At 45.6% G+C, this 20,441-nt stretch overlaps 1 protein-coding gene across 1 annotated transcript in view; it reads right to left on the reverse strand.

Annotated features, from left to right (window-relative positions):
- Nucleotides 1–17,176, reverse strand: part of LOC130839375 (coiled-coil domain-containing protein 113-like) — a 30,435-nt gene extending 13,259 nt beyond the window's left edge. The window contains exons 1-6 of the mRNA XM_057713619.1: nucleotides 17,110–17,176; nucleotides 10,370–10,496; nucleotides 9,223–9,384; nucleotides 6,366–6,521; nucleotides 5,308–5,388; nucleotides 2,802–2,957 (exon numbers count right to left, since the gene is read on the reverse strand). Of these exons, the coding sequence (XP_057569602.1) occupies nucleotides 2,802–2,957; nucleotides 5,308–5,388; nucleotides 6,366–6,521; nucleotides 9,223–9,384; nucleotides 10,370–10,462 (648 nt within the window). The 5' untranslated portion in view covers nucleotides 10,463–10,496; nucleotides 17,110–17,176. The remainder of the gene's footprint in view (nucleotides 1–2,801; nucleotides 2,958–5,307; nucleotides 5,389–6,365; nucleotides 6,522–9,222; nucleotides 9,385–10,369; nucleotides 10,497–17,109) is intronic.
- Nucleotides 17,177–20,441: the final 3,265 nt, after the last annotated feature.

Genomic DNA, 20,441 nt, shown 5'->3' on the forward strand with positions numbered 1-20,441 from the left:
CCCTCTATCTTCAAGGTGGCCATGGAGAACTTCTCATCCAGAGAAAACTCCACTTTCAAAGGGCTCATGTGATTAGGTCAGACCCACTGGAATAATCTCTTCATCTCAGGGTCAACTGTGCCATCTAATCTAACCTAATCATAGAACAGAACGGAGCCTACTAACAGAACCCGTCACAGTCAGAGCCCTGGGCAACGTGCAGGGTGAATAAACCAGGGGGTGGGGAGTCTTGGGGGACATCCCGGAATTCTATCTGCCACAGGCACCACTAGTTTATACACGGATCACTAGTTTACAGTCAGTTAAGAGTGACACCTCAAAGCTGTAGTCACATGCCTATATTCTACCAGCTTCCATCAGGCAGGGCTTGAGGGCACAGCAGAGAAAAAGGGGCCCCCTTGACGGAGACCCACTCATAAAACTCACTGAAGAGAAGAGACCGTGTCTGTCTCCTTCACAGCGGTACCCTCAACACTCAGCCCTGTCCCTGGCGTTGCTGTAGGTACTCAGTACATTAGGTAATAGAGGAAAATTATTCTGTATATTTTTCATGAGGTCTCACACGTGCGTGTTTGACATTTATATGAAAGTGATCCCTCCCGCCGCCCTTCCATCCCCTACACATACACCTGAATTTTCAGCAGTTTGAGACGATACTGGCTGAGCACGTGCTTCGGCCAGACACTGTCCCAGACCGGCTGGAGCTCTGTCCTGGTGGCGCGTCACAGAAACCTGCTTCTGAGAGGTGACGCATCGCCCATGGTCCCCCGTGGAGTCCCCATCCAGGTCCCCAGGAGAGGCCTGACGCGACAACCCACAGTTGTTGGGCCTTGTTTCCCCAGGAGACCTGAGAACTGACACACGGAAAAGTGAGCCTGTCTCTCTCTCAGTCCCTCACTGTGTCCCCTTAGGACTCCAGCAGGTGTCTCCTCCCAGCTCCACCACCTGCCTGCTGCTATTCTAAACAGGCCTACGGGCACCCTGGCCCCTGGGATTCTGACCAGAATGGCTCCCATTCCACCCCCCATGGCCTGTGTTGCCCTGTTTGGGGATCACAACCTACAGGCACGGTGCCTTTAGATGTCCTAAGGAGCTCAAGCCCTGGACCTGGCGGTTGCATTTTATAAACCAGTAGCTCCACTCGAAAGCCCTGCCTTCTCCCCACAGGACCAAACTGGCCCTGTGCCGCCCAGCTGATTCCTCAGGGTAGGATCAAGGTTCGATGTGATGTAACCACCTATCTCGTGGCTCTTCAGTCGAACACAAGAATGTCAGCATGTGAGCACAGCCTTGTCGACACACGGTACGCCAGGGGGAGGCCGTTGGGTGAGGTGGGACACGCACTGCACTAGGAGTCCCAGCTCTGTCGCACACATGTTGCTTGAATATGGTCATGACTCTGCCTCTTTCAGACTCCACTGGGGACCATGGACGGACGCCTTACCTCTCAGAAGCAGGTTTCTGTGACGCGCCACCAGGACAGAGCTCCAGCTGGTCTGTGATGTGTCCCCATCCCTGAGGACAGTGCCTGGCCAAAGCAGGTGCTCAGCCAGTATCGTCTCAAACTGCTGAAAATTCAGGTGTATGTGTAGGGGATGGAAGGGCGGAGGGAGGGATCACTTTCATATAAATGTCAAACACGCACGTGTGAGACCTCATGAAAAATATACAGAATAATTTTCCTCTATTACCTAATGTACTGAGTACATATGGCATGCAGGTTTTTCATTTATAAAAGGAAAATGTTGGACAAACATAAACCTAGTCTAAATACATTGGAATTCACATTTTGAAATGACACTTTGTGGGCCAAATGAAGCTTACCCGTGAGCTACCTAAGCCCGTGGACACTGTTGCCGCCTAGGCACTAGGCCAGGGATCAGCAACCTTGCTCTGTAAAAGGCCAGGTAGTAAATATTTTAGGCTTTGCAGGCCAAGGGGCAAAATTGAGGACATTGTGTAATTATATTAATAAGAAAAAAACCCAACGTTCCACAAAGGTTTTATTGATAAAATTCAAAATAAAAAATATTAAGTATATTTTGGAATACAAGTGTACTAATGAGAAGAATGGAATTTCTGGGGGAGAAATCAATTTTGCTTAATTGGGTTTCAAAGGGAGTGTTCTCTATCAAATCAGGTGCAAATAGTCTGTAAAAACCATCCTTAGCTCCCAGACCAGTGGGCAGGAGACACAGGCCCACAATTAGCTGACGGTTGCCTCAGACAGTTGCCAGCAGGGTGACCAGACAGCCTGGTCTACCAGGGACAGGCCAAGTTCATGCCCACAGTCCCTGGTTAATTATCAGTAGTGTCTCTTTCTCTACAAAAAACATTCTGTGTGGATGAGGGATTATTTAGTAGTTTTCTGATTTATAGCTAAGATGATTTCCTTTGCAGGGTTTTAAGCAGAGAAGTACTTATTACACATTAAATTAAACAGGGCCCTGAATGTGGCTGGTTCTCAAAACTCACTGCACATAAAAATCATTTGGGAGTTAAAAAAAAAAAGATGCACGGCCTTCACCCCCTAACTCAATTGGTCAGGGGTGGATTAGAGTGTCTGTGTATCTTTAAAAACACAAAAGTCTCCTTGGATGGTTCTACTGCGCAGCCAGGATTGTGGGGACATCTGCAGTATTTTAGGAGACATGGCTTTGTCGGGAAAAATCATAGAGCAGCAGAAGAGTGAAGGAGGCCTAGGCTCTCAGCAAAACCACAGGGGTGCCCTGGAACCTCGCTGTGGCCGGAAAGGTGGGCACAGAAAGCCCTGGGGACCTGGGCACCGGCGCGGACCTTACTTTGTACGCGTTGAGGATCTGCAGGGTGTTTCTGGATGCCAGCTTCAGCTGGATCAGTTCTCGATTCCTTGCTTCAATCATCTCTAAAAACTGAGCATTCTCGATCTTCAGCTGCTGAAAGTCAACATCGTGGAGGGCCTCGCCCACCTCTTCCTTCTACAGCTCAGAAAGAAGAAACGATGTGAGGTTGCGACTTCTGAACGTATGGCTCGCACCTTGCAATTTCAGGGGAGGTTTTGGAAGTCAGTCATCATTCAGTCATTCAACACACTTGGACGGGGGATCTGCTTGGTGCCAGGCATGGTGTTAGGCACCAGGGATAGAGATCTGAGTAAATATGATACTTCCACACTCAATGACAGTTCACAGGTCACAGCGTGGTATAGTGGGACACACAGGGACAGAGGGCAACAGAAGCCCCTCAGCCAGGCCAGGAGAGAAAGGCTGGGTCAGGGGAGGCTTCCCCAAGGACATGGTGCCTAAACAGGGCTGTGAAGGAAGAAAGGCTATTTAAACGCTGTTTTTAACCTGGAAAACCCAGGACGAGCAGCCCATAAATGCCCTTCCTTTGATCGCGTGACATTTCCGCATGGGGGATGTATTAGTGCATTGGGTTCCCTCCCTGGCCCCGGCCCCACCTTACCTGCCCCACCAGGTCTATGCCATCTTACATGTGCGGTACACAAGAGCCAGACTCGGGACTGTTCCCTACCCCCACGTGCTACTCATGCCGTACTCCCTCCTAGAAGGCATCTTCTTCCCTTTCCCCGAAAAACACAGCAATTTCCTTAAGCCCCAACTGACCCACAATCCAGCTCAAAGGTTCCCAGCCCATCTTCCACCCGAGAGGGTCATTCCTCCCTCCACGCAGCCTCTGGAGGCTGTGACACCCGGTCCCTGTCGCTGTTGCCTCTGCACGACAGTTACACACCCACGCCCTTCCTTCCCATCACCACTCCCCGACAGCCTGTGAGCCCGCGGGGGCACGACCACATCAGTGTCATCTCTCTGTAGCAATGGCTTTTAGGTTAAAGGTCATCCATCTGCTTCCCCTCTCACGCTTCAGGATGCCTGGGCTTGCATGAAGCCCAGAGAACCAGGAACTCGGTATCAGGAGGCAGCTCTGCTGAGGCCACCTTTTTTCTTACACTGAACTCAACCCTCCTTGGCTGACACCTCCACCCCCCGGCCCAACTCCACCCTGGGGGACCTCCCAAGGGATGTGTTCTCTTCCGCACAGCGGCCAGAGCACTTGGGGACAGCATCCATGGCCCTTGTGGACCCCTTCTCGTGGGCCGCATCAGTCACGTGCTTTCTCCCCTCTTGCTCTCCGTTTCCTCTACTGTGTGGACTCTAGTTTACAGATTCTTTCAAGCATGGAGCTCTCCCCAAGACACAGTGCTCCAGGTGGGCTCCTCAGAACAGAGTGCAGCAAGAGCACCTCTTTTGGGGGGCCCTGTGGAGTGCAGCCTAGGCCACAGCACCACCCCCAGCTGAGCGGACTTTACCAGCTGCTCCGTGACTGAGCCACCCATGACCTGTGCAGATATTTGGGGCGATCAAAGTGGAGGATCTTAACATCTGTCCTTAGTCACTTTGTGTGTTAAAGTTGTCCCGGCCTGTTGAGCCTTTGGGATCCCAAGTCAATCAAGCAATGGTCCCCCGACATGTTAATTCTCCTCCCCAACTCGGTGTCACTGTCAGTGGCCACCTCTGATGCGCACGCCACCGCTGCCCATTTAATGAGTTAATAACAAAGATATTGAGCTAAAAGAGGATGGAGCTATGTAACCACATTCTAGCAGCCCCGTGCCATGTCTGCCTTACCGCCTTTAGTCGGGAGCCTTTAAGGTCAGCTGTTCAAAGACTTACCAAGGCATACTCCTAACTGTGCCACCCAGGCCACATTCCCCAAGAGGGTCAATAAGTATGTCATGAGGGTCTTTTAAATTCAAGCCAATTTCATCTACTAGCACAGCCACTGTGTTCGTTTCCTATTGCTGCTGTGACAAATGACCACAAATTCAAGGCTTTAAAACAACATAAATGTATAATCTTATAGCTCATGAGGTCAGAAGTCTGAAATGGTTCTTTGGATTAAAATCAAAGTGTCGGCAGGGCTGCATTCCTTCTGGAGGCTCTAGAGGAGAATCTGTTTCTTTGCCCTTTCCAGCTTCTGCAGGTGGCCTGCATCCTTTGTTCATGATCCCTTCCTCTAACGTCAAAGAGCATCACTCTGATCTCTGCTTCTTTTACCACAGCTTCTCTGAGTCTCACTCTCCTGCCTCCCTCTCATAAGGACCCTTATGATTACACTGGACCCACTCAGATAATCCAAGATAATCTCCCATCTCAAGATCCTTGACTTAATCACATCTGCACAATCTTTATGCCACATAAGGTAACATAGTCACAGACTCCAGGAATTAGGACATGGACATCTTTGGGAAGACGTTGTTCTATCCACCACAGTAACCTTAAGAAAAAGAAAGACAAAGCCACATACCTGCCTTAACTGTAAAAGCATCTTTTTCCTCTGGACTTTGAGAGAAACATTTTTCAAACGTAATTTATCCTTCATATTATCCTAAAAAAATAAAAGCAAATTTTAATCCATTGTTTTTCTTCTTCCCTTTTGGTTTGAAAAGTTGGCAAGTCTAGGGCTGCAGAACTAAACCTTGAGCGCTACCATGCAGTCGCCTATTTTTAAGTCTTTTATGGCTACTCAAGCTGGTGTTGCTATGGTATTTTACTCATGACCCAGAAGCAGAGGAAACTGGGTCTGCTCCATACAATTTTTCTATTGATTTTAAATTCAAGATAACTTGGGTATATCTTTGGTTATAGAGGCCTTTCCTGATAAGATGATCTTACAATTCCTTGGTCTATTATTCTCTTGGTAATTTATATAATTTTTACTACCTATAACATGTTGCGGTTAGTAACTCTACCTATCTCCAGGAAGCGAAGTTTGATATGCTACAAAATCTCTGGAAGTGAAGGAGCATTTTATATTTCATTCTTACAATAATGGAACTCAAAGAAATTAAGATTTACTTGTCCCACGCCACATAGTCACCTCCCTAGATAGACTCACACCTTTCTCAAGATAGCATCAGATCTTGAAACAAACTGCAAAATACAGTAAGTTCCCTACATACGAACGAGTTCCACTCTGAGAGCACATTCGTAAGTCCAATTTGTTCGTAAGTCCAACAAAATTAGCCTGGGTACCCAACTAACACAATCGACTATGCAGCACTGTACTGTAATAGGTTTATAATGCACATTTGCATCTTGGAAAGTTCGCAACTTGAAGGTTCGTATGTAGGGGACTTATATACAGTCTGAGATAGTATGAATATTCATCCTGCCTGGTTGATTTTAGACTCGATAAACGCGCATTTTAAGACACACACACTGTGAGGGACACAAAAAATCTGCATATGTGGGTAACATTTATGATGCATCAAAGGGAGTGGGGCTGCTTCACATGGACCACTTCTGGGTCATTGCTCTATGAATCTATCTTTCCTTCTAAGCTCTAACCGCCTGCCAACTTACCCTCCGGCGGTTCATATCCTCAATGAATTTCATCACTTTCTGAGTGGCCAAAATACTCCCTTTCTTCTTGGATATGGTCTTTAGAATATCTTTTTCAAACTCATGCACTTCTCTCTGAACTTCGGTCCATCGAATTTCAGCTTCCTCAATGATAGCCTGGGGGAGTCAGCACAAAGAGAGAGCAGTTGCCAAAAATTCTCAAGGATACAGCTGTCTAAGGAAACACGTATTGGGTGACCTATATGTGTCTCAATACATAACGTTTCTTCTTAGTCTCAGAAAGATATCCTTAAGATACAAATTAGACAATATGAATGTTGTTATTTAAAACCATGCCTCACAAAAGTTATAGTATCTATATAAAGGCAAAGAACAAACAAGAACAGGGCCTTGAGTATCTCCAGAAATATGCATTTCCATATCTGAAACATTATCATTAAAAATTATAACATCCATATCATATCATATATATGAAAAATATCTGGAAGGCTACATGCCAAAACATTAACCACAGTCACATCTGGAAAGATGGATTAGTAGGGAGGCAAAGAAGCACTTTTACTATATACTTCTGTAATGTAAAAAAAGATGTTATAAATGAATCTATGTACTGATATGGAAAGACATTATTAAGTGAAAAGTATAGTTTACAAAATAATATGATACCTTTTCATAAAGAAATTCATACACACATAGAAAATAATATGAATCTAGGAGATAAATACAAGAGCCAAATACAAGTCTGTGGTAAGACTGTGGTAAGACTGTGGATGTCTTCAAATGTTCCTCTTTTAGCTTCCCTGTATGTTTAAATTTTGCTACAACAGAGATTGTCTTTAAATAAGAAAATGCAAACACACATATTATTTTAAAGAATAAAATGAGTAGCTGCAGAGCAAAGCATCTTTGTTCAGGCTTTTTCACTGGGCACCAAGGAGCAAAAGCACCTTCCTTCATCAGCCAGCATCTGGCCCCAGCCTCCTCCCTCCACATCATCTTCACAGGCCAGAATATCCACCCCCCTTAAATGCTACTTTCTATTCATCACTCTCCTGCTCAGTTATCCTCACTGGGGTCCTGATTTCTAAGACACCAAAGAGAAGCCCCTATGCTTGGCTTTCAAGGTCTCACAGCCCTACTCAACCTAATTTCCTACCACATCCCCCAAAGCACCCTCTTCTCTAATCACACCAGCCTCCTCAAGGTCATGAACTTGCCATGTTCATTCCCACCTCCACTTCCTTGTTCATGCCATTCACCTTACCTAGCTAGGGTGCCCTTGTGTTCCTATATCTGAAAAAAATGCCATCAGTCTTCAAGGCCACGCCAAGTCCTACATCCAGCCCCATCTCCTCAACACTGTCTTCTTTGACCACTCTAGCCCACACCGTGATGTTTAATCACAAGGTCTACCACATCCTGAGCTCCTTTAACATGTTAGAATTCAACAATGCATGTTTAGAAAGAGAAAGAAGGAGAGGGGGAAAGGGCAGGAGGGAGGGAGGGAGGGAGAGAGGAAGAGAGGGATAGGTTTATACAGTACAGATGGTTCTGTCAATGGAGACGGGAGTCCACTGATCTGTCTCTTTTGAGGAAATGAGTGTGCTTCTGTGTGTGCCTCCATTTAGAAATGGAAAAATTTAGAAATAGAACAGAAGCATCTATTTTTCATACAACATGGCTACCAAATGCAAGCCACCAACTTCCTCCCATGGGCAAATCAACAGTTATGCTTCTTCTCTGGAGGAAAATTGACTGCACTGGTCTCCAACAAGACATGAAGCACAGTCATGGATGTTGCACATGGACGGTGACAAGGGATTTTTCACCCAACTCACTGACTTAAACCTCAAGCCCCTTGTATTATTAGGGAATTATTCCAAAGTTTTAGAAGGACTTTTTAAAATTTCTCTTTCTTTCCTTCCTTTCTCTTTTTCTTTCTTTCTTTTTCTTTCTTTCTTCCTTCCTTCCTTCCTTCCTTCCTTCCTTCCTTCCTTCCTTCCTTCCTTCCTTCCTTTCTTTCTTTCTTTCTTTCTTTCTTTCTTTTTCTTTCTTTCTTTTTATTTATGGCTGTGTTGGGTCTTCATTGCTGGGCGCAGGCTTCTGTAGTTGCAGAGAGCAGGGGCTATTCTTCATTGTGGTGCATGGGCTTCTCACTGCAGTGGCTTCTCTTGTTGCAGAGCATGGGTTCTAGGCAGGTGGGCTTCAGTAGTTGCGGAGTGTGGGCTCATTAGTTGTGGCTCGCGGGCTCTAGAGCGCAGGCTCAGTAGTTGTGGCACACGGGCTTAGCTGCTCCACAGTACGTGGGATCTTCCCGGACCAGTGTTTGAACCCTTGTCCCTTGCATTGGCAGGCAGATTCTTAACCATTGTGCTACCAGGGAAGCCCAGGAATTACTATAAATTTTAAAGGGCATTTATGGTTATTATGGTTATAGGGTTTTTTTAAAAAGAATCCATATCTTAGAGACATAGATTGAAATATTTACAGATAAACAATATGTTTAAGACTCACTTCATAATAGCCCAGTGGCGTAGTTCGAGGGGGAAGATGGTAGGGATACGCAGGGAACAAGAGTGGCCATGCGTTGACGACTGTTACGTGTGGGTGTTGAATACATGAGGGTTCACGGTGCTAGCTTCCCCACATTTGTGTATTTTGAAATTTTTCATCTTAAAGAGTTTAAAATTTGATATCTCCTCAAGCGGATGGTAAGTTCCTTAAAGGCAGGTCCTCAATTTATCTTTTCCTACTTGTGTTTCTCTCAAAGCACCAACCATTACATGAACATACTACAGGTACTTCTCACTGAGGCAGAGGCGGGGAGCCCAGGGAGGAGGCCTGCAGGAAGGTATACCTCGTGATGCTGCAGGTCTCTCTCAGCATTTGCCCTCATGTGTCTTATTTCATCCTTTGTGTCTTCCAGCTCTTTTTGCACAAGCTCGCATTTTTGGTCCACGCTGAGGCCTGGCACACGTTCCAGACCTACACGGGATTTGGATTTACGCCTGCCTCGTAACTATAACACAAGAAAAACAAAGCCATTGTCAAGGAGGAATTGGTAATAAAGCAGCCTAAGGTGGTCATCAAAATGACCACTCAGACCTGCTAGAAATCATTCTGAATGACAGCCAGAGAGAACCAAGTCAATGTGAAAGAATTCTGGATATTGGGCCTGAGGTGATGTTCATTTCGCAAGTCAACCTAAGGCACTGTGCCAAATACTTCAAAGGCCTATGCTTGACAGGGAACTGAAAATAAATAAGGGAAAGTGTCTTGACGGTGGGAAAACCGTGAACCTCCTATAGACTAGCATTCAAGTCCGTGTCAGGGAAAGCCCAGTGCTCAGGGCTTCCCAAACTGAACACAGAAGAGAAATTGCATCAGGGGCCACGGTGTTCAGCAAAAAACAAATAGACAAGAATTTTGGATTTCCTAGGCATTGAAACCAAAGGTCAAAAGCAGGTGGCCCAGGGAATGTGTGGACCTGAAGATGACATTGTTTGGTCCTCAAAAAAATAGACCTGTACACAGTTTAAAATTAAAAAAAAAATTAATTACCCACATTTGAAAATCAAAGGCTTCCACCAAAATAATCCAGATTTCCAGCTTCTCTTGAAAAAAATCAGCTGCTCTGGCAACACCAGGTCATCTGGCTAGCCCTTTTAAATGAGGGAGGAACTCTCCAGCACCCACACCAGGCCCATCTTCACTCCTTTATGTGGCTGGCCAGGCCTTGTACACATTTGGGTCCCCCAATTGAAGGGAGTTATTTCAAATAAACTAAGATATTCTGTGAGAGTCAATCCGCTGGGAGTTGGACCTGATTCCCTTCACACTCATTGGAAAGAGAAACCTTGGAGGGGAAGGAAGAATCAAAAGAAGAACAGGGAGAAAGTCACATGCCACTTGGCCAAGATGGAACACCAAAGACAGAGAACAAACACCATGTGCATCTAAAGGGACAAACAGAATAAAAGAATTCTTAGATCTCCCTTGCGTACCTGTGCAATTTCTGCTCCTGATATTTTAATTTCTGATAATCGTGGAGGTTGCTGGTCCCTGGGCTCCAATTTATTGTAATATTTTTCAAACATCTCTGTCTCAGTTTTGAGAGCAGAGTTCCCATAGCTGCAAGACAGAGGATGCCTGAGTTAGTTCCACCAGTAGGAGTTTAAACCCCAAATAACGAGTATTTAACACTTACTAGCTTTGTACAACCTTCTGCAAGATACTTAACCTCTTGGTGCCTCACTTTCCTCATCTGTAAAATGGAAATAATAACAGCACCTATCTTTGAGGGTTGTGATGAAGAATGCAAAGACTTTGGGAAAGTGCCTGGCCCACAGTAAATACTATTTAAGTATTCCATGTATTTTTAAAATACATCTAATGAGCCACAAAATTCAGAGCACTGGGATTACAGGCATACCTTGGGGATATTCCGGGTTCAGTTCCAGACCACCACAACAAATATTGCAATAAAGTGAGTCATATAAACTGTTTTGTTTTCCAGTGCATATAAAGTTATGTTTGTATTATAGTGTAGTCTACTAAGTGTGCAATAGCATTATGTCTAAAAAAAAAGTTCATACCTTAATTTAAAAATACTTTATTGCTAAAAAGCTAACCATCATCTGAGCCTTCAGCGAGTCCTAATTTTTGCAATGGTAACATCAAAAATCACTGATCACAAATCACCATAACAAACATAATAATAATGAAAAAGTTTGAAATATTGCAAGAATTACCAAAATACGACAGAGACATGACGTGAACAAATGCTTTTGGAAAAAATGGCACCAAGAGACTTGCTCAATGTAGGGATGCCACAAACCTTCATTCTGTAAAAAAGACAATATCTGCAAAGTGCAATAAAGCAAAATGCAATAAAGCAAAATGCAATACAATGAGATATGCCTATATATTTTAAATTGCTACAAGTTTCTGCTTCAAGTATCTTCTAACCCATTTGTGAGTTTCCTTCTGAGTTACTACTGAATTCTTGAAATTACACACATCCACAGTCTTCAGAGGTTTTCTTTGGTTTATATTTCTTAGCTCTTTTATTTCCAGCATGCAATGGATGAAGTATCCACTAGAATTCTATTATAAATGGTGGACAAGCTTTGAATAGATGTTTTTTAAACAACGAGCGATGATAAACCTAGTTTATCCTGGATATGCCAAGATTATGACCCTTTTAATTTATATAACATACATATAAGTTGTATATGAGTGTGTATAATACACATACGTATGTAAATGTATATATGAGAGAGAGCAGCTTTGATATTTTCATGTATTATTGAGTTGAATATCTGTTTATTGAGCTGAAAATCCTGTTTGGCTGAATTTTAAGATTAGTGGAAAAGGCTCACCAGAAAAGCACAATATAGCAAAGCATCTTTCTTTTTCAGTATATGTCATGTTCCCAGTGCAGGCTGGGGAGTTACACCTGAGTCTTAATCTTGGCACTACCACTGACTAGCTGTGTGACCATAGGAAAGTGACTTAATTTCTGTGTCTGTTTCCTCACCAACTTTCTGTGATTATTGTGCCTTTATATAACATCATATAGGCAAAATACTTGGCACATAATAAGCATGCAAAAGACTGTAGCTCTTTTAGTAATAATACCTCAGTTCGGACCTAAACTATTTATAAATATATTGAAGTAACACCCATTCAGCTGCCAGGCCAGGATATTCTGTGTGAGACCAGTAAATTGTACAATTAACCTCAACTATAACATGGAATCTTGATATCCAATTTACTTGCTATAGTAGATATTAAAATAGACTGCTAAAAATACAGAATATTGAGCTAGTCCTTCTTTGCCGTCCACCTCCATGCTCATGCTCTGGTTCAGGTATAAGTTGCCTTATACTAAAAACATCTCAATAGCTTCCTTTCTATTTGCTGCCACATTAATTTTATCACAGAATCTTAGCAATGGAAAGGGGCTTACAGGTCACCGGGTCCAAGCTGCCGCCACTCTGTAGAGGAACGGCGGCTAAGCACACAGTGGGGCACCAGACAGACCCACCAGGCTGAAGCTCTGACTTCACCAATTATCCTCTGGGCTTCGCACCACCTTCTGTTCTGGCGCTATCAATGGCTTGTTAGCGCCATGGCGGTGGAAACACGGGAATAAAGAGCAAAGGTAAGCGCCTTCCCCACTTTGAGGGTGTCAGTTTCCTGTGTTCCATGCGGACCTGGAGCATCTCGGTGCTGGACCAAGCTCGGAGCCCACACGCTGAGGAGGGACCGCCCCCAGAAGGCGGCGGGCTGGTACCTGAGCTCTTCCACCAGCCCGCACAGCTGGATAACAGGCAGCTCGCTCTCATCCTGGGCTTGCACCTCGGAGGCAGAGGTCTCAGAGTCCTCGTCCGTCATCACTGCCCAAGCTACCCTGGTCAACGCCCCTTGTCAGTGCCGAGTGTGGCCAAGAGCGCCGGGTGCTAGCGGCCACGCGTCCCTCGGGCCGCGGCCTAGCAGTGCGTTGCCAGGGCGACCCGACGCCTGCGTGGAGGGGCGGGGCTTCCTGAGGCCCCGCCCAGCGCTCCCGCCCAGCCCCGCGCTGACCGGAGCGAGGTCACTGGGCTGGATGAGACACCTAAGCGCGTTCGCTGTTTACTTTCTCAACAATAATTCTTAAAATGATGATAATAACAGCTACTGTTTGCTCAGCACTTAGTATGCCCTTGGCACCGTGTTAAGCATAGTTTATGAAAATCCTTGCAACAACCTTGTAATAGTATCTATTCTCTTTTTCCAAGCTGGGAAACTGAGACCCAGGAAGTTCATTCGATTTGTCTGAGTGTCTTCCTTCTTCCACCTCACTCTGAGGCCTCTGTTCTGTTCACCACCTGGCACTTCATACATACCCACTGCAGTTTCTCTCAAATACTAATAACCTGCATTCCTGGAAGGAAAAAACTTGGCTGACTATTAAATGGGTATAAATTCGAAACATTTCTAAATAGGTATTGATCGTGCATTATGCCCTGAGTATCGTGGGGGAATGTATGGAGCAGACCATTCCAGCCCTCAAGGAGCGTCTAGGTAAGTGAAGAGATAGCCCGTAAACCAGCTGTTGCAACCTGGAGTGATGGTGGTGCCGGCGTTGTGCCTCACCCCGTTTTACAGTCATCAACTCATTTAATCCTCAAAACAGTTTTATGACATTGGTATTATTGTCTTCCTCTTACAGATCAGGAGACTGAGGAATATGGTAGCTTAGATGAGTTGCCCACGGCCACCCAGCAATGGAGTCGTGCTCCAGCTAAACTCAAATCCGTGCTGCCAAATTCTGCGCCAATGTAGGATGATCGGTGAGGCAGCAGGGTTGCTGTCTGTCTGCTCCCATCAGGATGGAAGAGGACAGCGAGCAGGGAGGGCAGACTTCTTGGAGGGAGGGTGGGCCTGGACGTAGTCAGCAAGCAAACTGTGATAAACTGCTTAGAATGAGGGTCAGCCATTCCCTGCCCACCACCCCCCCCACCCCCCAAGAGACATGTATTGGCATCAACACATAGTCACTGAAATCCAAAGAAGAACTTTTGTTTTGCTGCTTAGGATGCAGGAGTTTAGGGCCAGAGGAGACTTACTAGAGATGATAGCAGAGGAACTGAGCCCTGCCACCACCTTCTCTCTGCAGGCAGGCCTCTTGGGATGGGCTCTGGGAGCAATGCTTAATACGCTCATATATCACGTGAGACAAACAGGTGCCAGCCCTAAGGGGGCCCAAAGCAAGAGAGAGCTCTGCAGCAGGTCAGGCTATGGTGCAAACAGCCCTGTCAATTGGGCTATGTGAAACAGCAGGCCCTATGGTATTGGAGGTATTAGTCGTGGGGAAAGCATGAAGCTTAAAGCAAGATTCAGTGGGGGAATTACAGGACCTGGGCTTTTGGAACAAGACTGACCAGGCAATCTACAGCAGGAATTTTCATGCCTTCTGAGAAACAGCTCCTGGCCTGTTACTAGACCCCGGTAGGGACAGAATACTTGACTATGCATCCAGTCCTGCCCATCTTGAGCCGGGTTCTGTTGGAACCACCAAGCCATAAAGTTCGACAGGCCCGGGGAGGTAGTGCCAGGGCTCTAAAAGACGTGGGGAAGGGGTTCCTTAGAGGTGGGGGAGTGAGGAGCAGAGTGTTTTAGTGGCTCAGGGTTCCAGCTCTGACTTGGCAACTGGCCACTTGACTGGGATCATTCACTCAATGCTCTTGTCCCTCAATTTCTACCTCTGTGAAATGAGGATGACGCATTTTAAGTGACTACCCTATACATCTTACAAGCTTCCTCTTGGGCTCGAATGGGATGGAGGAAGAGAAAGCAGGAGTTTGCAAAGCAAGATGCCAAGATGGGAACCCCGCACCTCCTCCGTCTTTAAGAGCCACTGCCTGGGTTTGCAAGCAATCCATAGTAGATTTCTATGAGAAAAACTGACTCTGCTTGCAAATTATAAATAATAATGATAATGATCATTGCCATTGTTATTTCTTAATATGTTTATTACCAATTAGGTCATATTAGTATTGCTTAATAAAAACACAATTACTGTTTCAGTTACTGTTTGTTGAACAGTAATAAAGAAGATATCACAATTATAAAGCAAGAAGAGAATGCTTTAAAAAATGACCAGAGTGAAAACTTGCCACTGGACCGCCAGGGAAGTCCCCCAAGTACCTTTTTAACCCCCATTTTACTTATGTGGAGACTGAGGTTCAGAGATGTTTAGCAACTTGCCCAAGGTCATGTAGCTTTTCTGGGTGGGGCTGAGATTTAAACCCAGGTTCATCCCCCTCTGCTCGGTTCTCTCATCATTTTTGCCTCATTGGAGCAGCAGTTCTCAACAAGGAGTGGAGAGGGATCTATTTTGCACACACACCACCCCCCCACCGTCCACCAGACGACATTCTGCAATTTCTGGAGACATTTTTGTCTAACTGAGAAGGATACTCTTGACTTCTGGAAGGTAGAAGTCAGAGACAGTGCTTGTATTAGTTTCCCAAGGCTGCCATAACAAATCTCCACAAACAAATGGCTTAAGACAGCAGAAATTTGTTGTCTCACAATTCTGGAGGCTAGAAGTCCAAAATCAAGGTGTTGTCAAGGCCATACTCCCTCCGAAGGCTCTAGGGAAGAATCCTTCCTGGCCTCTGATGGCTCCCAGCAATCCTTGGCGTTCCTTGCCCTGTAGCTCTATCACTCCAGTCTCCTTCTCCATCTCTACATGGCCTTCTTCCCTAGGTCTGGTGTGGCCTCTCCTCTTTCCATAAGGATACCAGTCATTAGATTCAGGGTCAACCCTAAAACCAAGGTGATTTCATCTCAAAACCCTTAACTATTTCCATCTGCAAAGATCCTTATTTCAAACAAGGTCACATTCTGAGGTTCAAGATGGACATGAATCTTCAGGGATGCTTTTCAACCCACTGCACTGTTAAACACCTTCAAGGCACAGGACAATCTCCCACAACAAATATGTATATCAAAATATCAGTAGTGCTGAGGTTGGGGAACCCTGCTTCAGAGAGAGGCATTTCTTCTCTGGGAAGCAAGGAAGATGTGTCTCTGCTAATCCAGACAGCTACAAACAAAAAGGGTCTCAGAGTGGCTTGAAGTCCAGAGGCCACCCTCGCCCTCCATTTTTCTGGGACCGCTGCTTCCCATAGCCTCCAGTATCTCCATGTGGATGCTGCCCCCTGCCTGGCATTTTTGTAGCACTCTGCACTATGACTTTAGAATCGCATGATCAGATCCACCCAAGGTATTAAGCTTCAACCATAAATGAGAAGTGTCGGCCTCTTCTTCCCCCAAAAGAAAGATGCTCAAAAATCAAACAAAGGAACTTGGGCTCATGGGCAAGTGATATTTGTATGTTATGGGAAAGGGACTAGCCCTTCAAGGTAGACCATCATCTGTCTGATGGCTGCCAGAGCACTTTCCTCCATTCTTTCAACAAATATTTGCTGAGCCCTACTATGTGCTTGGCCCTGGGGATGCAGCAGCAAGCAGTAAGGCTGGTGTGTCTGCTCAGATGGAGCTGCCAGTCTAACGTAAACAATTACAGTCCAGTGGAGGAGTGCTATCACAGGGAAGTACAAGGTACCCAAATTTCAAGGGGTCCTGGAAGGCTTCCTGGAGCAAGTGAGGCCTAACCTGAGACTTGAAGACTGAGTAGGACTCAAATCCAGGTGAGTCAGACTCATTAGTCCAAACTCAAGTACAACATTAGCCCCCCAAGTGAAGATCAGAAGAAGAGTAGTTTGGGAGAAGAGAGAGCTTATGCAAAGGCCCAAAGAGGAGAGCGAACACATTTGGGGAATTGAAGGATGGTCATCTGTATTTCACCCCTTTAGACGAAAGTAGGGAAGGTCATTACTAATATGAACCCTCTGGTTTTCCTCCAGAAAATCAGAATCAGAGGAGTGGGGCTAAAGGCCAGGAGCCATAGTCAACATCACTTGTGTCTCCTGCTTCCTCTGGATCATAGAGGAGCAAAGGGGTTAAGATCCTGGGCTGTGGGACCAACACAGCCTGAGTTCAAATCCCAACCACCCCGACCACCTATGAGTTGTGTGACTTGGAGCAAGCCACCTCACTGAGCGTCATTCCTCACAACCACAGTGCTGCCCCCGTGAGGGGTGTGTGTGTGTGTGTGTGTGTGTATACATGTGCACATGTGCACGTGCGCAACTGAGGGGGCCATGAGACCACTCCCGTAAGAGCTTACCGCACAGCTTGACACGCAAGAAGACCCCAGGCCTCGGGGCCTGCTTCTTTCTCGTATTTGGCTGTGAACCCAGGCCCAGCCACGTCCTGCATCCAGTTTCCAGAGACGCTCTCTGGGCTGAGATGAGATGAGGGATGCAGGAAGCGGGAAAAGAAAACAGGCCCTCTCTTAGGATATTCTTTTTTTTTTTTTTTAAGCAAACATAATTAAAGAATGACAGGAAAATGTGCACAAATCATAAATATATAACTTGACAAAATTTCGAAGACTGAGCATACTCGTGTAACCAGCACATGGCTGAAGAAACAGAACATTACCCAGAAGCACCCCCAGCCCCGCCAAATACTCCCCTTCTGTCACCATCACCTCCAAGAGCAGCCACGACTCTGACTTCTGAAGCAGACATCAGCATTGCCTGCTCTTCTATTTACACAAATGGAATCACGCAGCCCATACTCCTTTGTGTCTGGCTTCCTTCCCTCACCATCCTGTTGACGAGAGTCATCCACACTGAAGGGAGCAGTTATAGATCACTCATTACTGTGGCTCTGCAGTATTCCATTGTGTTTATCCATTTCACTGTGGATGAGCTTTTGGGGAGGTTCCAGTACGAGGCTGTTGTAATACGCACCCCTAGAACATTCTAGTAAATGTCTTCTGGAGAATATATGCACGCATTTATGTTAAGTACGCACTCAGGAGTGCAACTGCTGGGTCATAGTGTGTTCAGCATTAGTAAATATTGCCAGTTTTCCAGAGTGATTGTACCAGGTGTTCACTTTTTAAAACAATCAGTGACATAGGGCACTGCGCCTTCCTGCCCCAGTGGTCAGTCGTTTGTTCACACACAGTTATGAAGCCTGGATCTGTGCCGGACACTGGATGAGCTATTGGAATGCCAGGGTGGAAAGGCCATGGGCTAGTCTTGGCCCCTGTGCCCTGAGGTCTATTCCTTCCCCTTCTTCTTCTGTGTGTGTGGGGGGGTGGGGGCGTGAAATGAGCCCTTTGGGCTGCATTTCCCAGGCTCCTGGGTGAGCTGGAGGGCACTGGCTGGAGCCCAGCGGGCAGGTGAAAGGAAGAAGCTTGGGGTATGGGGTGAGGGGATGGGTGTGGGAGGATGGGATTCTCCTCTCTCTCTGCCTAGGGCAACACCTCTGGTTGTGGCCACCGCATCTCTTCCACAGCTCCCAGAGGACAGGCCAGTCATGGTTACAGCTTCTGCAAGTGACCCTGGCCCCGGGCTCCAGTGATAGCACCTGCTCCCCTTGCCCCTCCAGCTGAGGGGTGGCAGTACCTTCCAACTCTCAGTGCCTCGTTACTCTTCCACCACATGTGTATCTAATTCTCTGCACTCATGCCCTCTTCATCCCTATATATTTCAGTGTGTGTTTCCTAAAAGCTGGGTCATTATCTTATAAGATAATGTTAAGACATTAACGTTGATTTCATATTGCTATCTAATATAGAGATCTTATTTAAATTTTGTCAGTTTTCTCACTAACGTCTTTTTTAAAATTAATTAGCTTATTTATGTATATGTTTATCTATATTTATTTTTATTTTTGGCTGCATTGGGTCTTCATTGCTGTGCGCGGGTTTTTTCTAGTTGTGGAGAGCGGGGGCTACTCTTCATTGTGATGTGCGGGCTTCTCAGGGCAGTGGCTTCTCTTGTGGTAGAGCTCGGGCTCTAGGCACGTGGGCTTCAGTAGTTGCGGTACACAGACTTAGTTGTTCCTCGGCATGTGGAGTCTTCCTGGACCAGGGCTTGAACCCATGTCCCCTTCATTGGCAGGTGAATTCTTAACCACTACGCCACCTGGGAAGTCCACTAACGTCTTTTTTAGTAAAATAAAGACATGAATTCTTCTGGTCCAGAACTGCATTTAGTGGTCATGTGTTTTCAGTTTCCTTTAATCTGGAACAGTTCCTTCATCTTTGTCTTCTGTGACCTTGACATTTGTATAGAGTCAAGGCCAGTTATTCTGAACTGCGCTCCTTGATATGGGCTTGTCTGGTGTTTCCCCATGATTAGACTTAGGTTCTAGATATTAGGCAGGAAAATCACAGAAATGATATGTCATTCTCAGTGCAACGTGTCAGGAGGCATTTGGTATCATGTGATTTTAACTTTGATCACTTGTCTAAGGTGGTGCCTGTCAGGTTTCTCTGCTGTAAGGTTACTGTAAGGTTTTCTCTTTGTCCTTTATAAGTGTCTTGTGAAGAGATACTTTTAGTCTGTAGATATTCTGTTTCTCATTATACTCTCACCCACCATCATTGGTGATCTTTGCCTGAATAAATTATTACAATGACAGCTGCCAAATGGTGATATTTCTATTATTAGTCGAGATTCTGCTTTATTTATTTGTATCTGTGTGGACTCATGAATTCTTCTTTTATTCCATGATTTATAATCCCTTACTATCATTATTTAATTTAATGCTCAAATTATCCCAAATTTGGCCAGTGGGAGCCCCTTCAAGCTGGTTCCTTCACCCTTTTGATGTGTCCCCACCATTTTTTGTGTGTGCTTGCTTAGTTTCTGGCAAACTAGATGTTCATCTACATTTCCTTTACCCAAATCTAGAATCAGCCATTTCTCCAAACAGCCTTTAGAAGAGAATTGATACTTCAATTTTTAAAAGGAGGAAGGAGAGGAACAAGGAAAAGGAAGAGGAGGGGAAATGTCCAAGAAGCAGGGGATGAGGGGTTGCACATATTGTAGTATGTGTTTGTGTTTATATTTAGCAGATCAATAGTTTCAAAAAAAAATAGCTTGCAAATATAATTGTACTTCACTTAAGACGGTTACACCAAAAGTCTACACTTGTGGTTCTTCCTGAATATGGGTCCAAATTACCTCTCTGCCTCCCCAGTGCACTCCCTAATAGCCCTCTACTATGGTGCTCAAGTGAGGAGGAAGAGGGAATTCCACAGTGTGATGGTGAATCTCAGAGAGCTCACCTCTGGCTTCTTTGAACCCTGACCTTGACTCTCTCCCCCCTCAGAGTAGCTTTGTTAATATCCGTTTTCTATCTTGATATATTGGGGTTTTACTCGGTTTTATTTGGGGAAGTTTTAGGACAGTGGGGTGGGGAAGGTGGTTAAGAAGAGCCAGACTGGTTCAGTGGTTAGGACTCTGCCCTCCCACTGCAGGGGGCACGGGTTCCTGATCAGGGAACTAGGATCTGGCATGCCCCGTGGCACGGCCAGAAAAAAAAAGAAGAAGAAGAAGAAGAAGAAGAGTTAGACTACCTGATTTCAAATCCTGGCTCTGCAAGTGACACTATCTATGCCTCCGTTTCCTCATCTGTAAAATGGGCATGTACCAC

The sequence above is a fragment of the Hippopotamus amphibius genome, chromosome 16 (assembly GCF_030028045.1).
Source record: "Hippopotamus amphibius kiboko isolate mHipAmp2 chromosome 16, mHipAmp2.hap2, whole genome shotgun sequence".
In the NCBI taxonomy this organism is placed as follows: Eukaryota; Metazoa; Chordata; class Mammalia; order Artiodactyla; family Hippopotamidae; genus Hippopotamus; species Hippopotamus amphibius.